A 16495-nucleotide genomic window follows, 5' to 3' on the forward strand; every position below is an offset into this window, starting at 1 on the left:
TGAGGAAAATTTAAAATACGAAACAGACAAAGCAAAAAAAAAAACGTTTTCGAGATTTTTCTTCAAGCATCTAATTAACCAAGGTTACCTAACCTTTCCTTGCATAAATCTTCTTGCTCTAGACGTCTTATTAATTTGATTTAAAAGGTACTTATGAAGAAAAAGAAAAACCACACTAATGCAAATACTATTTGTTTTACTTCCCCACCTAGGGACGTTATGTCCCACTTCAGGTTATTTTTTTTGTTATACAGTTTTGTTTCAAGTAGAAGTTTTATTTTGAAGTTTACAGCAGTAATTACACCTTATCGCTATTTGTCTGCCATAACTGGACATCACACAGGTGCTGTAAAATTTTGACCCGGCTTGAACTTTTTACGTAAACAACAATCACTTTTCCATAGACAACTTTTGAGTTCGATGCATTTCCGTCAAAAACTTTGGTGTTAGTGAACGTCATTTGTGCCTTTTGGGGCATCGTCACTTCCATTCCAATGTTGAGCGAGTGGTTAGAAAACTATCATTCTATATTGTACGAATTATTTGGCAAATTGAATTCTCAAAATTGACAATCAGCATTGCTGTCATTATAGGGAATTGTCATTAAGTACCTACAGAACAACCATTATTTCTAGTTTATCCTGCACAATGACAATCACTAAGACGCTTGATGAATGTAAATAGTGCAGGGATACAGGCGACCCCCTCTATCTGGTAAATGACGTCATAAAGGCGCGTATAATTGACAAGTTTTTTCCGGTGACAGATGAACTCGAAAGTGGTCTATTGTGGCATTAGATATTTTGTTTTATGATGTCAAAATTTGAGTGATACAGTGGTACTGTGTGATATTCAGTAATGGCCAAAAAATAGCGATAAGTTATATTGTATTTGAAGCTTTGCTGACGTCCATTGGTAGTTTTTGTGTAATTTAGCTTACCTAGGAACGCGTAGCTGAAGAAGGTAAATAGGTATTTGCGACAGGTATTTTGAACTGTATGTTGTACAGTTGTAAACATGGTAAAAAAAAAAGTTAAAATTCTGATTGCATCATAAATTTGATGAAAGATTATGCAATATAACAAAGTCAATCACATAATCAACTTTGAAATTAAAGTCAGTTATTTGAATTGCATATGTGTAAACAAAATAGTTTTAAACTTGGCTTCAGGTTACCTAATGCCAGCAAAATAACATTTTCTATTTTTGCAAAACTTCCTAGTGGATCATCAACTTCTTTGAGAGAAAAAATATATGCTTATATTATACTTTTTTTCTATCTTTTGTCTTTTTACCTAAGTATTTAGCATAACATTTAAAATGTATAAATTTAAATTACACTTCTACAATTAGCAATAAATTTTTTCGTTATTTTCCAACTTACATGTATATGTCACATTGATACTTTAATTTGTTTTTTCATTTTGTAAAAATTTAAGATAAGATAAATTAAAACATTGCATACACATTTTGTACCAAGGCCATTTATACAAGTAAAATAACGCACAAATCATGAATAACTCTGAAAATGTATTTACTACATATACCTAACCAGATTTCTGTACTCCTGTTACAAAAAGATGAAAATTCTAAAAACCAGCTACAGAAAAAAAATGTTGTCATGATCAAAGAGTGGCAGCCATTTTAAATGGAAGATTGGAACAAAATGTACAGATTATATTATACTAAAATTGTGCATGTATAAACTTAACAAAAGGCCATTAATTTTATTTTTTTATTTGTAGGAAAATGAGGTTACCTAGAAAGAATGTTGTGTATGATATAGCACATAAGAGTACTGTGATAGGATTAGTTGGTACCATGTTGTATTCTATGTCCGTATTAGCTTTTAAAATGTACGAGATCTCATATAGTAAGTTATATTTTATGTCATTTTAATACGGTTGTGATTTGTTTTATGTACTTCTATGGTATATAAAGACGAATCCTTAAAAAAATGGTTTGGTTCTCAATACTGAAAAACAAATTCCTTTGATTTTAAATTAACTATTGCTATAGATAATTTTAGAAGGAAATAAATAGTGTTAAACAATAAAAAATAATTTAAAGTAGAAGCATGTACATGATGTATGTGTGAAAAAAAAATGTTTTAGAAACATATCGTTTCCCCTATCAGAAAACCATTGCTGGATGTTAATCATTGCCACTTGAATGTTTTGGCATGAGTTGGACATTTTTTTTTATTGAAGACAAAATAATTTAATAAACATTGTCTATCATTGTATTCTTAATTTTTTAATATCTTTTTATTAATTTTGTTTGTATTGTATTTTCATTGTCTTTACAAATAGCTGTCCTGAAATCTTTTATTTACATTAAAACTTTCAGGTAATTAAAAAAAAAAAAATTCTAGTTACATGTATAAGATTAGAATTGATCAGTATTTAATGGATGATTGTTTTTTTTATTTTATAGTTACTCCCCCAATGAAGAATGAGATAATAAATCTGGTGAAGGAACAGGAAATGAGAGATGCTCAGGCACTGCACGAGAGAGAACTGATGGGACATTCAAAATAAACCATGTCAACATCATATCAACTCATTTACAATTGTTTCATATTCATATGTGCATTAGAATGTTATAAGTTCAATAATAAGACATTGAGTACATGTACCAGTATATACATGCACAAACAACATAGGAATTCAGTTATTTAAGTTGATATATTTTTGAAGTAAGCGTAAAAAAGTTAAAAACAAAAATCCTGATTTTAGGGTTCACATTAGAATCTTTTCCTGATGAGCCATGGCCTCTATTACAACAACCTACCTATTGTATTTATTGTGAACTTGTTCTCGTCCTGAATATGCATGAAATATTTGCCACTGGACGTTAAGCAACCAACAATCAATCAAAATGATGAGCCATGCAGGTACTTATCTTGTGGTATGGCAAGTCAAAAAATTTGAAGAAAAACTATATAACAGTCTTAATTCATCTAATTTAAAAGTCTTCAGGTCAAATCAAAATCATAAAAACGAATTAAAATTTATACATTATTTCAATATCTGTTATTTAACTGTGTGTACTAGATGCAGCCAATAGATTCAGAATGCATTTTTGAACACAACTATGTCTGAATTGCATGAGTTGATTTATTTACTTTTCTTAGAGTGAGCTGTTCATTTTTAGCACCAGGTTTTGTTAGGGTCTGACTTTCTACATGATTACAATAACTACTACCAGAAAATAAAACCAGCATTTTTTTTGGATAATTATTTCATCAATCATGAACTATGATTTGATATATTCTGATTAAACTCAAGATCATTTTATGACTTTCAGAGAATTGTGTCTGTGTATAATTTTTTATGCTGTATGTCATAGAAACTGTTTTGATTTTATCAATCATGCTTCATGAATTGATTTATATCTTGTAAGAATTGCTATTATATAAGACAGAGATTGTTAAAATATATAAATTCATAGGGAGTGCATGTTATTGGTGTGAATGGTCATTGACAGTTTGTATCTGTTTGAGCATGTTTGTAAATAAAGAATTTTAAATAAAGTGCATTCTTATCTTCAGCCATAATTCCATGATCAATTTGGAATGAAAATAAATATTTAATTGTATTGTCATTCCTTTGACTATGTAGTACTAATATGTTAGACTTTGTAGGTTCATATGGTTTGCATTCAACATTTATTATTGGATATTTGTTTTGTTCCACATTGATAAAAATTTTAAAAAATATCTGATAAAAAATGTTGAATGCAAACAATATTAACCCAATAAGTCATATATGTTATAGGACTGATGACCATGAAGATTTTCAATAATAAGCAACTGTTTATATTGTTTATCAAACTCATTGCAGTCCCTACCCTTCCATGATTTTTTTAACAAAATAGTCAATATTCCACACAAAAAATGGACAAGTGGTCTAATTATTCACTAGTCAAAGCATATAGTGAGGGCGTATGCCAATGACACAACCATTAAATGTCACAATAAACCAGATATGACAGCTTGTGTTTAACATATGATCGTCAATAACACAACAAAGAGGCCGAATATACCAAGGTGACTATGAAAACTTATAAAAAGACATAAATTGACCAACACCATAGGGTGCTATAAACATTCCCCAACTAAAAATAGACATGGAGGGAAGTCCCTTTTTATCAACATAATTGGTGAAAAAGTATCATGTTTTTTGTATTTGGTTGTAAAAATATGTTAATTAACTCCAATTAAAGCAGGTTGAATGAATAAAATAATTTAAAAAATTAAATTAAATTTACATGTTTTGAGGGGAGACAACACTGTAAACAGTCTTGTTTTTTTGGCAGTGAAAATTGAAAACTTATTTGCAGCAACTGTATCTCTTTTCGTACCCTGAAGCATGAATTTTTTGAAAGACCAGGTAAAAATCTATGAAATTCATACAATTTTGATTATGAAAAATGTGCAGGTATCATGTCTTCAGGGGTGTGCACATGACCTAATTTCAGGTTTTTAAGCTTAAATTAGGCAATGTTTTTCCCAGTTTCTCTGGATAAAACTTTTTTATACTATTAAAAGTACACTATTTTTTTATTCCATTATAAACTAGAGAACATTCTGATTCCAGTGATATCTAGTTTTATACATGTATCTTTATTAATCAGTCCACCACTAAGGGTCACTTATACATTGTCCCTCAAAATATGACGTCATAGAAAAAAACTGTTGATTGCACCCATAGCAAAAAAGAAAGAAAAAAAAAACCACGAAATTACAGGCACTCGTCTCAGAATTTTTTTTCTGAGACAAGTGCCTGTGCACTAAATAGAGAATTTAATCTGATCAACACGAATCCTACCAGGAACTGTGGGTGATTTTAGGAACTCAGGAAGGCTAAGCAGATCCTGCTCCAATAATTTCACCATTCATGTTGCTCATAGTGAATACCATCTACACTAGCCAAGGGTGATGATATATGTCTCCCTCCTTTTGAAGAGGATGGCTGAATATAGATAATGATGGGTCTCATTTGATGTTGTCACAAATATATACATGTATCACATTTTCCTTTGAGTCTATACAGGTTATAACTTGATGAAATTAACAGATACTACCAAAGAGTTACCATTAACAAATTTGTTTTAATGGAATAATTATCTGGACCTTTTAATAGTTGTGAATAAACTGCAACAAATGTAGGATAGAAGAAGACACTAAAAACATGTCCAGGACTGCCATATATACTTAGTAGTCTGTAGTGGTGTTTTTTTAAGTTCACTCTTCTTCCCAAGTGACTTAGTCTCATAAGATCTCATAAAGAAAGGAGGATATTGTGAAGAAGACATTCACGAGACCGCTATATAAAAATACTTTATTAGTAGAGGTTGAAATACTGTATGCAAAAAGACTTAAAGAATGTGCACAAGATATTTGCTATTAGACATTAAACAAACACCAATTGATCCGTTTTTCACTAGAAGACAAATTACCTCACCGTCCATCTCCTTGTTATTTATTTACATTTTATGTAGAATGTTTGTAAGGTGTACCTGTCCGTTAAAGTTTTATAGAGTTCATCTGACCTAATTTTAACTTTTCATGGTGAGGTCGGTTTCTCATTTAAAGTAAGTACTAGGTAAGCTATGTTTTATGATGAAATTAATGTGGTAATGAGGAATAATGATATGATTCGTCTGTCTCCCATTTTAATGGTTTGTTGGTTTGTATGAGAAAGCACAACTGCCTGATATATACTTCAACCATCTACCATAAACAATTTTGGTAGACAGCAACCAATAAGAGCCACTGGATTTCATGATCTTAGGTTGGGATCTGCAGTTTCATTGACACACATAAAATTTTCGATATAAGACAAGTATTTTAGATCCTGTATACGTAGAAACTATATTTGTTCAAGTTGTATAGAATACTGGATTTGTAAGGGGACGACTGTAACGGAGAAGGTTGTTTGAACTCTACCAGTCATCTTAGTAATAAATCATTCATGTGTATAAGAATACGTGATATGAAGCTGAATAAATTTTACAGTTTAGCTGTTTTTATCCGACCGCAAAAAACTTTTTGCGTCTTATAATGGTAACATGTTGTCGTCGTCTGCGTCGTCCGAAGACGCATTTAGTTTCCGGACAATAACTTTAGATTTAGTGAATGGTATCTATCAATGTTTACCAGAAAGTTATAAATACCACTAAAGGAAGGTTGGGATTGATTTTGGGGGTTACAGTCCCAATAGTTTAGGAATTAGGGGCCCAAAATAAACACTTGTGTAGTTTTCAAACAATAACTTGTGTTTTTAAAAGGTAAAATCACAAAAATACCGAACTCCGAGGAAAATCCAATCGGAAAGTCCATAATCATATGGCAAAATCAAATGACAAAACACATCAGAAACGAATGGACAAGAACTTTCATATTCCTGACTTGGTACAGGCATTTTCAAATGTAGAAAATGGTGGATTAAACCTGGTTTTAAAGCGCGAAACCCGCTCTCACTTTGATGACAGTCTCGTCATATTTCGTTCTATTTACAATGATGCGTGAACTAAACGGAACTAAACAGACATAATAAATTAAATTGTCAAAATATGGGTACAGCAGTCATCATCGTGTAACAATTTTAAAAGGAACAATTTAACAGAACACAAACACATCTATCTACAAACTCGTTCATTGATTCGCGTGTCTGACGTCAGAAAATTTCATACGTCACATATATTTGTCGTTCAATGTATATACAAACAATTTTAAAATTTCACATGGGCAAAGTTAGCATACAGGGTTAAAAAAAAATCAAAAGTATGTAAGAACTAATTTCAGAAATAGATCGAGATTTAAAATAGTCCAAAAGTTATATAGAATTTATAAGAATCCACAAATAGTTAGAGAAATTTGGATATTTTTTTTCCAAATTTCACAAATTAAGTGTAAGAATCTCTGTGAAATTATACCACATGTTTTCATACCATGAAGGGATGGTTAGTAATGACTTTGGGGGGTTATGGCTCAAAATGTTTTGGATATAGGGGCCAAAAAAGGCGAAATAAGGGGGGGGGGGGGGGGAACTAGGTTTTTCAGACAATAACTTTAGATTTACCAGAAGGTATAATACCACTAAAGGAAGGTTGGGATTGATCTTGGGGGTTATGGTCCAAATAGTTTAGGAATAAGGGGCCAAAAAAGGGTCTCAAAATAAGCATTTTTGTAGTTTTCAAACAATAACTTGTGTTTAAGTGGATGAATCTCCCAGAAATTATACCTCAAGTTTTTATACCATAACAGGATGGATAGTAATGACTTTTGGGCGTTATGGCTCAAAATGTTTTGGAATTGTGGGCTAAAAAAAGGGGGAAATTATGTTTTTCTGGTCAATGGACAATTAAGACAACTTTAAAGCAGTGTATGGGAGGTAATTCAAAAGCAGTTAAGGGCATACGATACAGTTACAGGGGAGGTAATGACGTTGCTAACGTAAAATGTTATTTTCGCGACGTCAAACTATGACATATCGGGAAAAGATGCATTTTTAGACTGATTTTTATCATTCAAACTGATTTAATTTGAAAACGAGTGCATGGACCCCTATTTTTTAAAACGGCAATTTGTTTCATTTTGCAAGGAGATTATGCGACCCAAATTTTATAAAACTGTAAATAGAGGAATTTTTTTAATTTTGATAAACATGCAGTAAAAAATGACGTTTGTTCCTCTATTCATGAACATTTGATAAATATGAGTTATTTCTGAATAAAAATTGCATAATTTTTAATGGTACTTATAAAATACAGAAATTACCGATTATTTAACAAAAAACCATTTGTGTTTATCTTTTACAATCAAAAAAGTTATGTCTTTCTTTCGAAAAAGAAAATACGGACACAAATCTGAATTTTGAGCAAATATACCAAATTTCGACCTCATTTTACTCCAAAAGTAGCACATGAAGGTATATTTTTGATTACATATTTGATTTAATCAGGTAAAAAATAGCCTATATGTAAATTTTCATCAACTTGTAAATACAGGTTCAAAACTGTATCGTATGCCCTTAACATACAATGGTTGGTCTGTTAGGATTTACCTCCCTTACACTACTTGTAAATAATGTTTAAAGAAATGTCAGGTTTTGGACTTATTGCAAAAAAAGGGGGGTGGTAGTAGTTTTCAATTTTTTTTTCTCCAAATTTCTCAAATTCCAAATTTTTGAAAAGATTGAAGAAGAAATCTTTAATTGCACAATGTTGCATAATATATTTGTAAGATCTTGACATTTGTTTTGTGTCAAAAACTCATATTATGTCAAGAATTTTGATCACAATCCAAATTCAGAGCTGTATCAAGCTTGAATGTTGTGTCCATACTTGCCCCTACTGTTCAGGATTCGACCTCTGCGGTCGTATAAAGCTGCGCCCTGCGGAGCACTTGGTTGTAGTTTGTCTTCGCATGAACGTTTTTTCGGAGTAGCCGTGTTTTGGTGTTTGGTGTGGTTTATTTTACTGCCAAACATGTTTAGTAATTCCTGTTATCATTGTTCATGATATATTATTGCAAATAAACATTTTGTTTAGTTCCTTTATCGTGACATTTAAGACAATGTATTATTTCAGCGCATTAGGATTGTATGTTATATAACACAGTTCCTGAACTTAAAGCTCACATGAAAATGTCTAACGAGCGTTGATGGGTATCCAAACTATCTGAGACTTAAATTATATACACGTCAGGGCCGTAACTACATGGAGGCAAATGAGGCAAATGCCTCATGTTGGAAATTTGAGAAAAAAAATTGAAACAAAAGCTTGTCTTCATATCAAATTGTTTTCACGACGAGTGTCTTGCAAGAAGAATTTCGTGATCTATTTTTCTAACTTACTTTTAGTTTTCAGTGTTGATGGTCTATTGTTTGTAGTCATGTGTCTTATCTGTACCCGGGTTTGTCTTTTGTTCATTTATTGTCCTACTTTATGACTATAGTCTTAAGTGTTGATTTTCTTTTGTAAATCTAGTAATTTTGTTTAAAACTTGAGTTTTCTTATACTGAAGGACCTTTTGTCTAATTGAAAAAACTACATTCAATTGTAAGAATAATTGAAATTAGATCTACGATGACGGGTGGTTGTGTGGTTTTTGGCAACGTTGCATGTCCACCGATGTCCAAATTTATATACATTTATAATCACAATAAATATTGTTGCTTTACGTTATTTAAGGTACAGATTGTGTTTTTATTCACTCAATATATATTCATGATATTCATGGGACACATACTTTTTTAATGAATAGAGGTCATGGGACATAACTTTTTTTCCTATCACATCAGCATGGGACAAGACTTTTTTCCAAACAGGTTTTGCGATTTGCACCGGTCCCCCCTGCATGATAAATATTGCACCGTCCCTTACAAAGTCTGGATTATTTAGGTTCCTAATGGAACTACAGTTGTCCCCAAGTTATGACCAAAATGTGCAACGCAATAATGAATATAGAAAGAGAAGAACAGCTTTGATATGATGGAAATCTGTGATGTTTACTATTTGCGAAAGGTGTCTCTTACACGAAATTGACAAATATAATAAATTTCGTCTTATTATTATTTTAAACAAAAATCATCATTTGCTGAATTATGAGAAATATTTAAGATACCCACACAAGAGCGTGTACGTATTTTCATTAATTAAAGTTATGTTTGTATTGGTAGTATTGTATAGGATTTCAAATTTTATAAGTAATAATTTAAACCATGAATTAATAAATATACAAGCATTACGTGCTTTTCGATTGGGTACATTGCCGCGTTTCCTTAACTTTATGAAATGTGGATTCTATAAGAACCAAGAAGTTGCATCAAATTCATATGAAGGTGTTCACGATTTAAAGAAAACATTTTCGTTGCAATGACTTGACGGGCAAATATTTACATATTACATAGGTTAAATTCAAACAGAGACAAACCCACAATAGATAAAAAGATGAACATGAATGTCTACTCCGTCCATGATAAATTGTCAAATAGGTGTAACGGGACACAAAAATTAAAAGAATTCAACCACGTCATGACTAAAGAAACTTGGTAAACAACGCCGGGAATTCTAATGATAACTCGATGATTAGAAAGTGTTTAATTTGTGATAAAAGTAAACATTTAGAAGGCGAAAACACTCAGTCTGATAACTTTATCATTGCATGTGATGAAAAAATTCATACGATATGATAGATTATTTGAATCGTCATTTATAATAGTTAGCATATTTATTTAACACTGAAAATATAAACTGTCGAAATATGAAATTGAATAATATTCTTTAATTTTTTGTCTAGAATCTGGCTACATAAATTCAAATGCTAACAGGTCTATATAACATGCAAATATAGAATATATACAATTATACATAAGAAAAAAATAATATTTGTAGTATCGTGACAGAGTATCTTATAAAGATCTAACAAATCATTTTTTCACCAGACAATTTTTTAAAATTTGTAGTCGATTTTTTAGTTATTGTTATATTCGGTAAATTTTTTTTAGTAGAGAGCAGTTTTTCATAACGCTAAAAAAAGTAACATATACGTTCTAATTTTTCATCAATCCCAATCCTTTCCGAGACCCCTCTTTTGATCTACCATACGATAAAGAATAAAGTTAAGATACGAACGGGGAAAAGTGAATACATAAAGAAACGATTCAAAACAAAACAAAACAAAAGGAAAAATGTTTCCATTAAATTCAAAAACAATAGATTCGGGTGATATGAAAACTAGAAATGATAAGAAGAGAAAAGACCGGAAGAGAAAAGAAAGTGATCTAATGGTAATGTTTTCCTTTGATGGCTGATTAAATATGTGCATAGATTACACTTAATCTGACTAACTGTATTGACAGGTGTAACAGGAACATTAAATGTATACATCATAGCTTTATTTGGGTGATGTTGGAATTACTGATAACTTGACTTCCGAGGCTTCCTGTAGCCCACTGATATACAGTATAATGTTGTTTAAAATCTCCCCCAAGTAAAACATTTAGTAAATACAGATCTTACGTTTAGGATACAAATATTTTGTTCTTTCGTTAAAAAAATGGATTCAAAGTTAATTAGGATTATATATATATGGATGTTTTTCAGTTATACTATTATAATTCAACAGGTATGTATTCTTATTTATCTTATTTTCTACCTTTTCCGTATTTTCTATATTCTAGTTTAAGTTTAGTTTAATATTAGTTTTTACAAAAGAGGGACGAAAGATACCAGAGGGAGAGTCAAACTCATAGATTGAAAATAAACTGACAATGCCATGGCTAAAAATAAAAAGACAAACAGACAAATAATAGTACACATGACACCACATAGAAAACTAGAAACTAAACAACACGAACTCCATCAAAAACTGGGGGTGATCTCAGGTACAACTTATATTAAATCCTCTTATATTTTATTTTTACTGCCCGTCACAAATTTGCTTTCTATAATAGTTATCAAAGGTACCAGGATTATAATTTAGTACGCCAGACGCGCGTTTCGTCTACATAAGACTCATCAGTGACGCTCATATCAAAATATTTATAAAGCAAAGATGACTTTTTTTCTATTGATATTTCGTTTTCTTTCTTCAAAGTTTCATTCGTTTGACAGTACACAAACATGTAATCAGGGATTTTCAAATAGAATAAGAGAATGTATACTATTTATTTATTTCATATACTTATTCGTAAATAAAAAAAATAAAATAAAACATTCCCTATCTTGAATCAGTTGTTCATTCAATATATTCATAGTGGTCTATTTTCTATCTATTTCATTTCAGTGCAATGCTAATGATTTAGAAATGAAAAATCAATCAACAACAGAAGGAGAGCATTTTCAAAATAATAAGACAGAACTTAATTCAGACAATACTTTCATGAATATAACTACCAGCATAAATTCAATGCATGCTTCAACTGAAAATAATACTGTAGAAATGAATAGTCAGAATGTGCAAAATAATTCAGAACAGCTATTTAACAGCAGTAGTTCGGACTTAAATACACCCGCCATGACGACTGAACCCATGTCAACGTTATGGGTATCTGATAGTTCTGAAATTTCAATTCATAATACAACGGTTTTGGATATATTGAACACTTCTGTGGAATTTATACCAGATAATTTACGGAATGTGACCTCATCAAGCGCAACAACGGAAAATTCCAAATTAACAACTGGATCAATTGAGAATAAAACTGTGATGGGTGAGATAAAAGCCAATGAAATACAAATACATGATTCTACGACAGAAGGAAGCAATAAAACAACAGGTGGACCAAATATGTTGCATACAACAGAAAAACAGGGGTCTACTAAAGAATCAGATGTAGACAAAACTTATTTGGATGGAATGAACGCAACAACCGACACCATTACGATTAACGAGAATAATTCAAATTATTCGAATCTTTTCAATAACAGTCGGATTAATTCAGTTTCGAATGAGAGTTTACCAAAGTTAGACATAATGGCAACGACAGCTATTGTGATCATTACTAGCAAAGATAGTGATCACAATGCTCAAGCGACGCAATCAACTCCAAAAAACAATATCACTGCGCCTTTGTTTAATCAAACTGACCGATCCCCACTTCAAATAACAACAATTGGTGAAAAAGAAACTCGTAGTACAAGAGAACCACCACAATCATTGGATAAAACCACAACTACAACATCGAAACCTTTAATTCACGTTACAATTCCTACAATGGAAACTACAAAAACATTTAAAGGAACTTCAGAAATAACTGTAAAAAGTATTAAACTAACAGAAACAACTACGTTAAAAACAACTGCAAAAGCTTCCACTGAACGATCAACAGAATTTACAACGAAATCAGGAACTCCCATGCCAGTGACCAGGAATAATGAAATTGCAACCGAATCATCTTCAACGAAAACAATTGAAAAAGATATGTACAAAACATCCGAAATTGGAGGCATTACTGAGAACTGGATGGAATTCAACATAAGTGGTTTTGGTGTCAATGCTAACTTAGAAGTCCACAACCTTGGAGACAAAGAGGACGACCGATACTGGCCTGTGGTTGTGGCAGTAACCATTGGAATTCCTGCTATAATAATTATTGGTGTGACCATCATTGTAATGCATAGAAAAAGGTTAGGACGAAGATCACTCTCTAGACCAAACAAACTTGCTTATGCTTAAAACCAATGCTTTATTGGGTTGGTAAGTGTAATGAATCGAAGTGCTAGATGCTTGCTTATTATTAGTCATTCTGTCTGCTGGTTAGAGCTAGTTTGAAAATATTATATGTCTTCCCTACTAAACAAAGCTAGAATTAAGAAAATATTTTAAGTATTGTTGGTTTTTTTTTTTATATATATCTGTTTCAATATATACACATACAATTATGTAATATATATATATCATAATTTAAGATAAGTTTAAAAAAAAATTAGAAGGTTGCTCTTAATGGTCCTTCTTAAGAAAGAAGCAATACTACACTGGTGTTTTAGCAATTCTACCTAAAACGTTACATGCAGAATTCCTATGATTATGCTATATTGCTGAAAAGGGAATCTTAATTAAAAAATATTGAAAAAAAGAAATATTGGAAAAAATGAAGAAGAAGAAAATGTAAGTAGTTCTGTAATATATGAATGTTGCCGTATCCAACATGCATAAATATAAATAAAAAAGTAATTTAAAATATTTTCATTGATGTAAGAAACCATATAAACTAAAAACAAATTCAAATGTCAATAAAAACAAACCCGATCCGATTTTCTTTAAGTTTTCAAGAAAATTTGCCTGACAGGAGTTCGAGAATTGTATTATATAAAGCATCTCTCTTTTTTTTTAATCTGTCGAATATGAATTAAGGCAGATTTTGTAATACTACAATTAAGCAGCAACCAAATAACACAAAAATAAAAAAAGACACAACGAAGGCTTAAAAAATTATGGAAACCATATGTTTAGCTGTAACACTCCCCAAGTTATATTATTAGTCATTAAGTCTGCTTGGTAGAGCTGGTTTGAAAATATTATATTTCTGTGAATTAATGTTGCCGTATACTGTTTGGTCTGTTCTAACTTGTTTAAAGAGAAATCCGTTCTGCACAATAATATAGGCCGATGCACTTCCGCGTAGAATTCAAATAGCAACGCTCATGACAGTGCATAGATACACAATCTTTTGCAATATGCGAACTTAATGTGCGTAAAATTTCAAAACAGAAATAGAATACAAAAGAAACATTTAAGTTTTGTTTCAAACAGCAAATATTGAAAATATCAAAAATAAGAGATGCAATGATTTAATAGACAGTTTGCATAGTTATAACCTTCGTCAATAATTTTGATCAGATTTGAATAAAAAGTATAAAACTTGTTACCTCTATAATGAATTGACTTCAGGATACAATATACAACTTTAACTATAACAAATAGAACCAAACTTCTACAGTAAATCCTTTCATACAACGAAGATACAATTTTGTGAAAATTTTGACCAATTTATAATATATGCATCCCTGCTGAAAAAGTGTTTCTAACTTCGGTCATTATTTGATCATGTCGGTGATAGATAATTTTCTCTGTTACACATGTTACATGTATTATGTATATTAAATATTATATCTGCATTGTTTTTCTTTCAGGAAACTTGAAAAGGCACGACAGGCCTTCAGTGGATACAGCTATATAACACCTCCGAGGGAGTATGATGTATGAGCTATCATCTGGAGTGATTTGCTTAGTTAAGCAATTGTTAACTGTTGATACGAAAGCATATGAGGAGCATAATCTCAAAATCTTTCCTATATACAAATGATTTTAAAACATCTAGGTCAATTTCTGATGCCGGGTTATAACTTTTCTATGTAAATATATATAAAAGTTTGTTTGTTTTATATTTATAGGCAAACTTTACCTAAGATGAATAAGCATAATTGTTTTTGTCATTTTTGGCTATATAGCTCCTAACGTTTCTTCGTACTTCTATGGTTTTCAAATGCTTAAACAATTTCTCAATTTTAAGGATAATATTTTAAAATGAGGCATATTTTTGGCAGTTTAGTGAGAGGTTTATCAAGAGGTTTGGAGCCTTAAAGTTTATATACAAAAAATATGATTGAAAATAAAAATACTGTTATATATCCGACAAATCTAAAACATCTCTGGAGTAAAGTGGCTTTATGATACACTATTATATGCTCGGTTCCTTAATTCCAAATGGTGTTGTATACAAACGCAATTTAAGTGCCCCAACATCTCCTTTTTTTCAATCTCGAGTTTCGTTTTAAAGGTTGTTGCACATTATTGTATGCTTGCTGACTGAATATGACTTTATTTTACAAAACTGTATTATCTGATGTGTATGGGAAATTTGATAATCATACGTATTGGTTGTTATTTATTGTATATATACTGTTAAAAATGTTCTCAATGTATAGGAAAAGGTATGAAATATGAAATAAAAAATTAAAGGCTAATCTTTTATTTCTTCGTATTTTTTTTGTAGACCATTTATTGTTTGTATTATCTACATTTTTTTTAGTTATGTTGTACTTCTTTAAAATACAATATGTCAATAGATATAGGAAGATATGGTGTGAGTGCCAATGAGACAACTCTCCATCCAAATAACAATTAAAAGAAGTAAACCAATTATAGGTAAATGTACGGCCTTCAACATCTTATGTACAATATGTCTTGTATTGTGTTTAGACTGTGGAGAATTTTTTTTTATGACTGAATTTAGATATAGTGTATTATACTTTAAATACCGCTTAAGTCGACATTAGGGACCATCTTGACTTTGTTTTATGGTATTAATGATTCTTTCATTGCTGAAGACCCTCAGGCCAGCGACTATCAAGATGAAGAACAGGGATAAAAACCCTGATCATAGATAATTTTTCTATGTATTGACTTTGTGTGCGATTAAGTCCCGTGCACGTTTACTCCATATTCCTTTATTTTGTATTAAAGGGTCTGAACACGACTTAATTGCAAGCGCTTCAATGTAAAAGGTCATATATGGCAATACATTGTTGTTTTTTTCAAATGATTTGATACCGGGAGATTGGTGGTCTCACTTTAATTTAACCCATGTCAGCTATCTAGTTTTATCTACAAAAAAGAGAGCCAGTTTTGTATTCTTTAATATTAAATTCAATTCTCCATGAAGAAACGACCATTTTTTTCTGTGTCCAGTAGCATCGTATCTTCTTAAAATATTTTCTCGCACAATGTCTGGACATCTCTATTTTGTTTGAAATGCAAATTCTAGCTTTTTTTTTACCTAGATTAATTTAATTCTTGAATTTGACAGCAATACAACAAAAAACAAAATGAACAGGGATTCAGTAAGCTTGATATATATCTAAGATAACTGCATAGTTTGATGAAAATCCAAGTTGATTTGAAAAAGTTATAAAAGAAATTAAAGATGCCTATCTGAATTTATATAATAATTTTTATTTTTACCTATTGTAAAATTAAATT

The 16495-nt window shown here is 30.9% G+C and overlaps 1 protein-coding gene and 1 long non-coding RNA gene across 3 annotated transcripts; both read left to right on the forward strand.

Annotated features, from left to right (window-relative positions):
• The first annotated feature begins 33 nt into the window (after positions 1-33).
• Positions 34-2557, forward strand: LOC139512087 (uncharacterized). Its single transcript, XR_011662156.1, has 3 exons — positions 34-147; positions 1746-1873; positions 2437-2557. It is a non-coding gene; the product is annotated as an uncharacterized lncRNA (long non-coding RNA).
• An 8403-nt stretch (positions 2558-10960) lies between these two features.
• Positions 10961-15497, forward strand: LOC139512088 (uncharacterized). 2 transcript variants are annotated; one of them, XM_071299473.1, is made up of 3 exons: positions 10961-11137; positions 11798-13210; positions 14647-15497. In XM_071299473.1, exons 1-2 carry the CDS (start codon positions 11069-11071, stop codon positions 13187-13189), a joined length of 1461 nt encoding a protein of 486 aa, XP_071155574.1. In that variant the 5' UTR covers positions 10961-11068; the 3' UTR covers positions 13190-13210; positions 14647-15497. The 2 variants fall into 2 exon arrangements, with proteins under 2 accessions (XP_071155574.1, XP_071155573.1); XM_071299472.1 differs by having other exon boundaries at positions 10963-11137; positions 11798-13140.
• Positions 15498-16495: the final 998 nt, after the last annotated feature.

The sequence above is a fragment of the Mytilus edulis genome, chromosome 2, assembly GCF_963676685.1.
Source record: "Mytilus edulis chromosome 2, xbMytEdul2.2, whole genome shotgun sequence".
NCBI classification, from domain to species: Eukaryota; Metazoa; Mollusca; class Bivalvia; order Mytilida; family Mytilidae; genus Mytilus; species Mytilus edulis.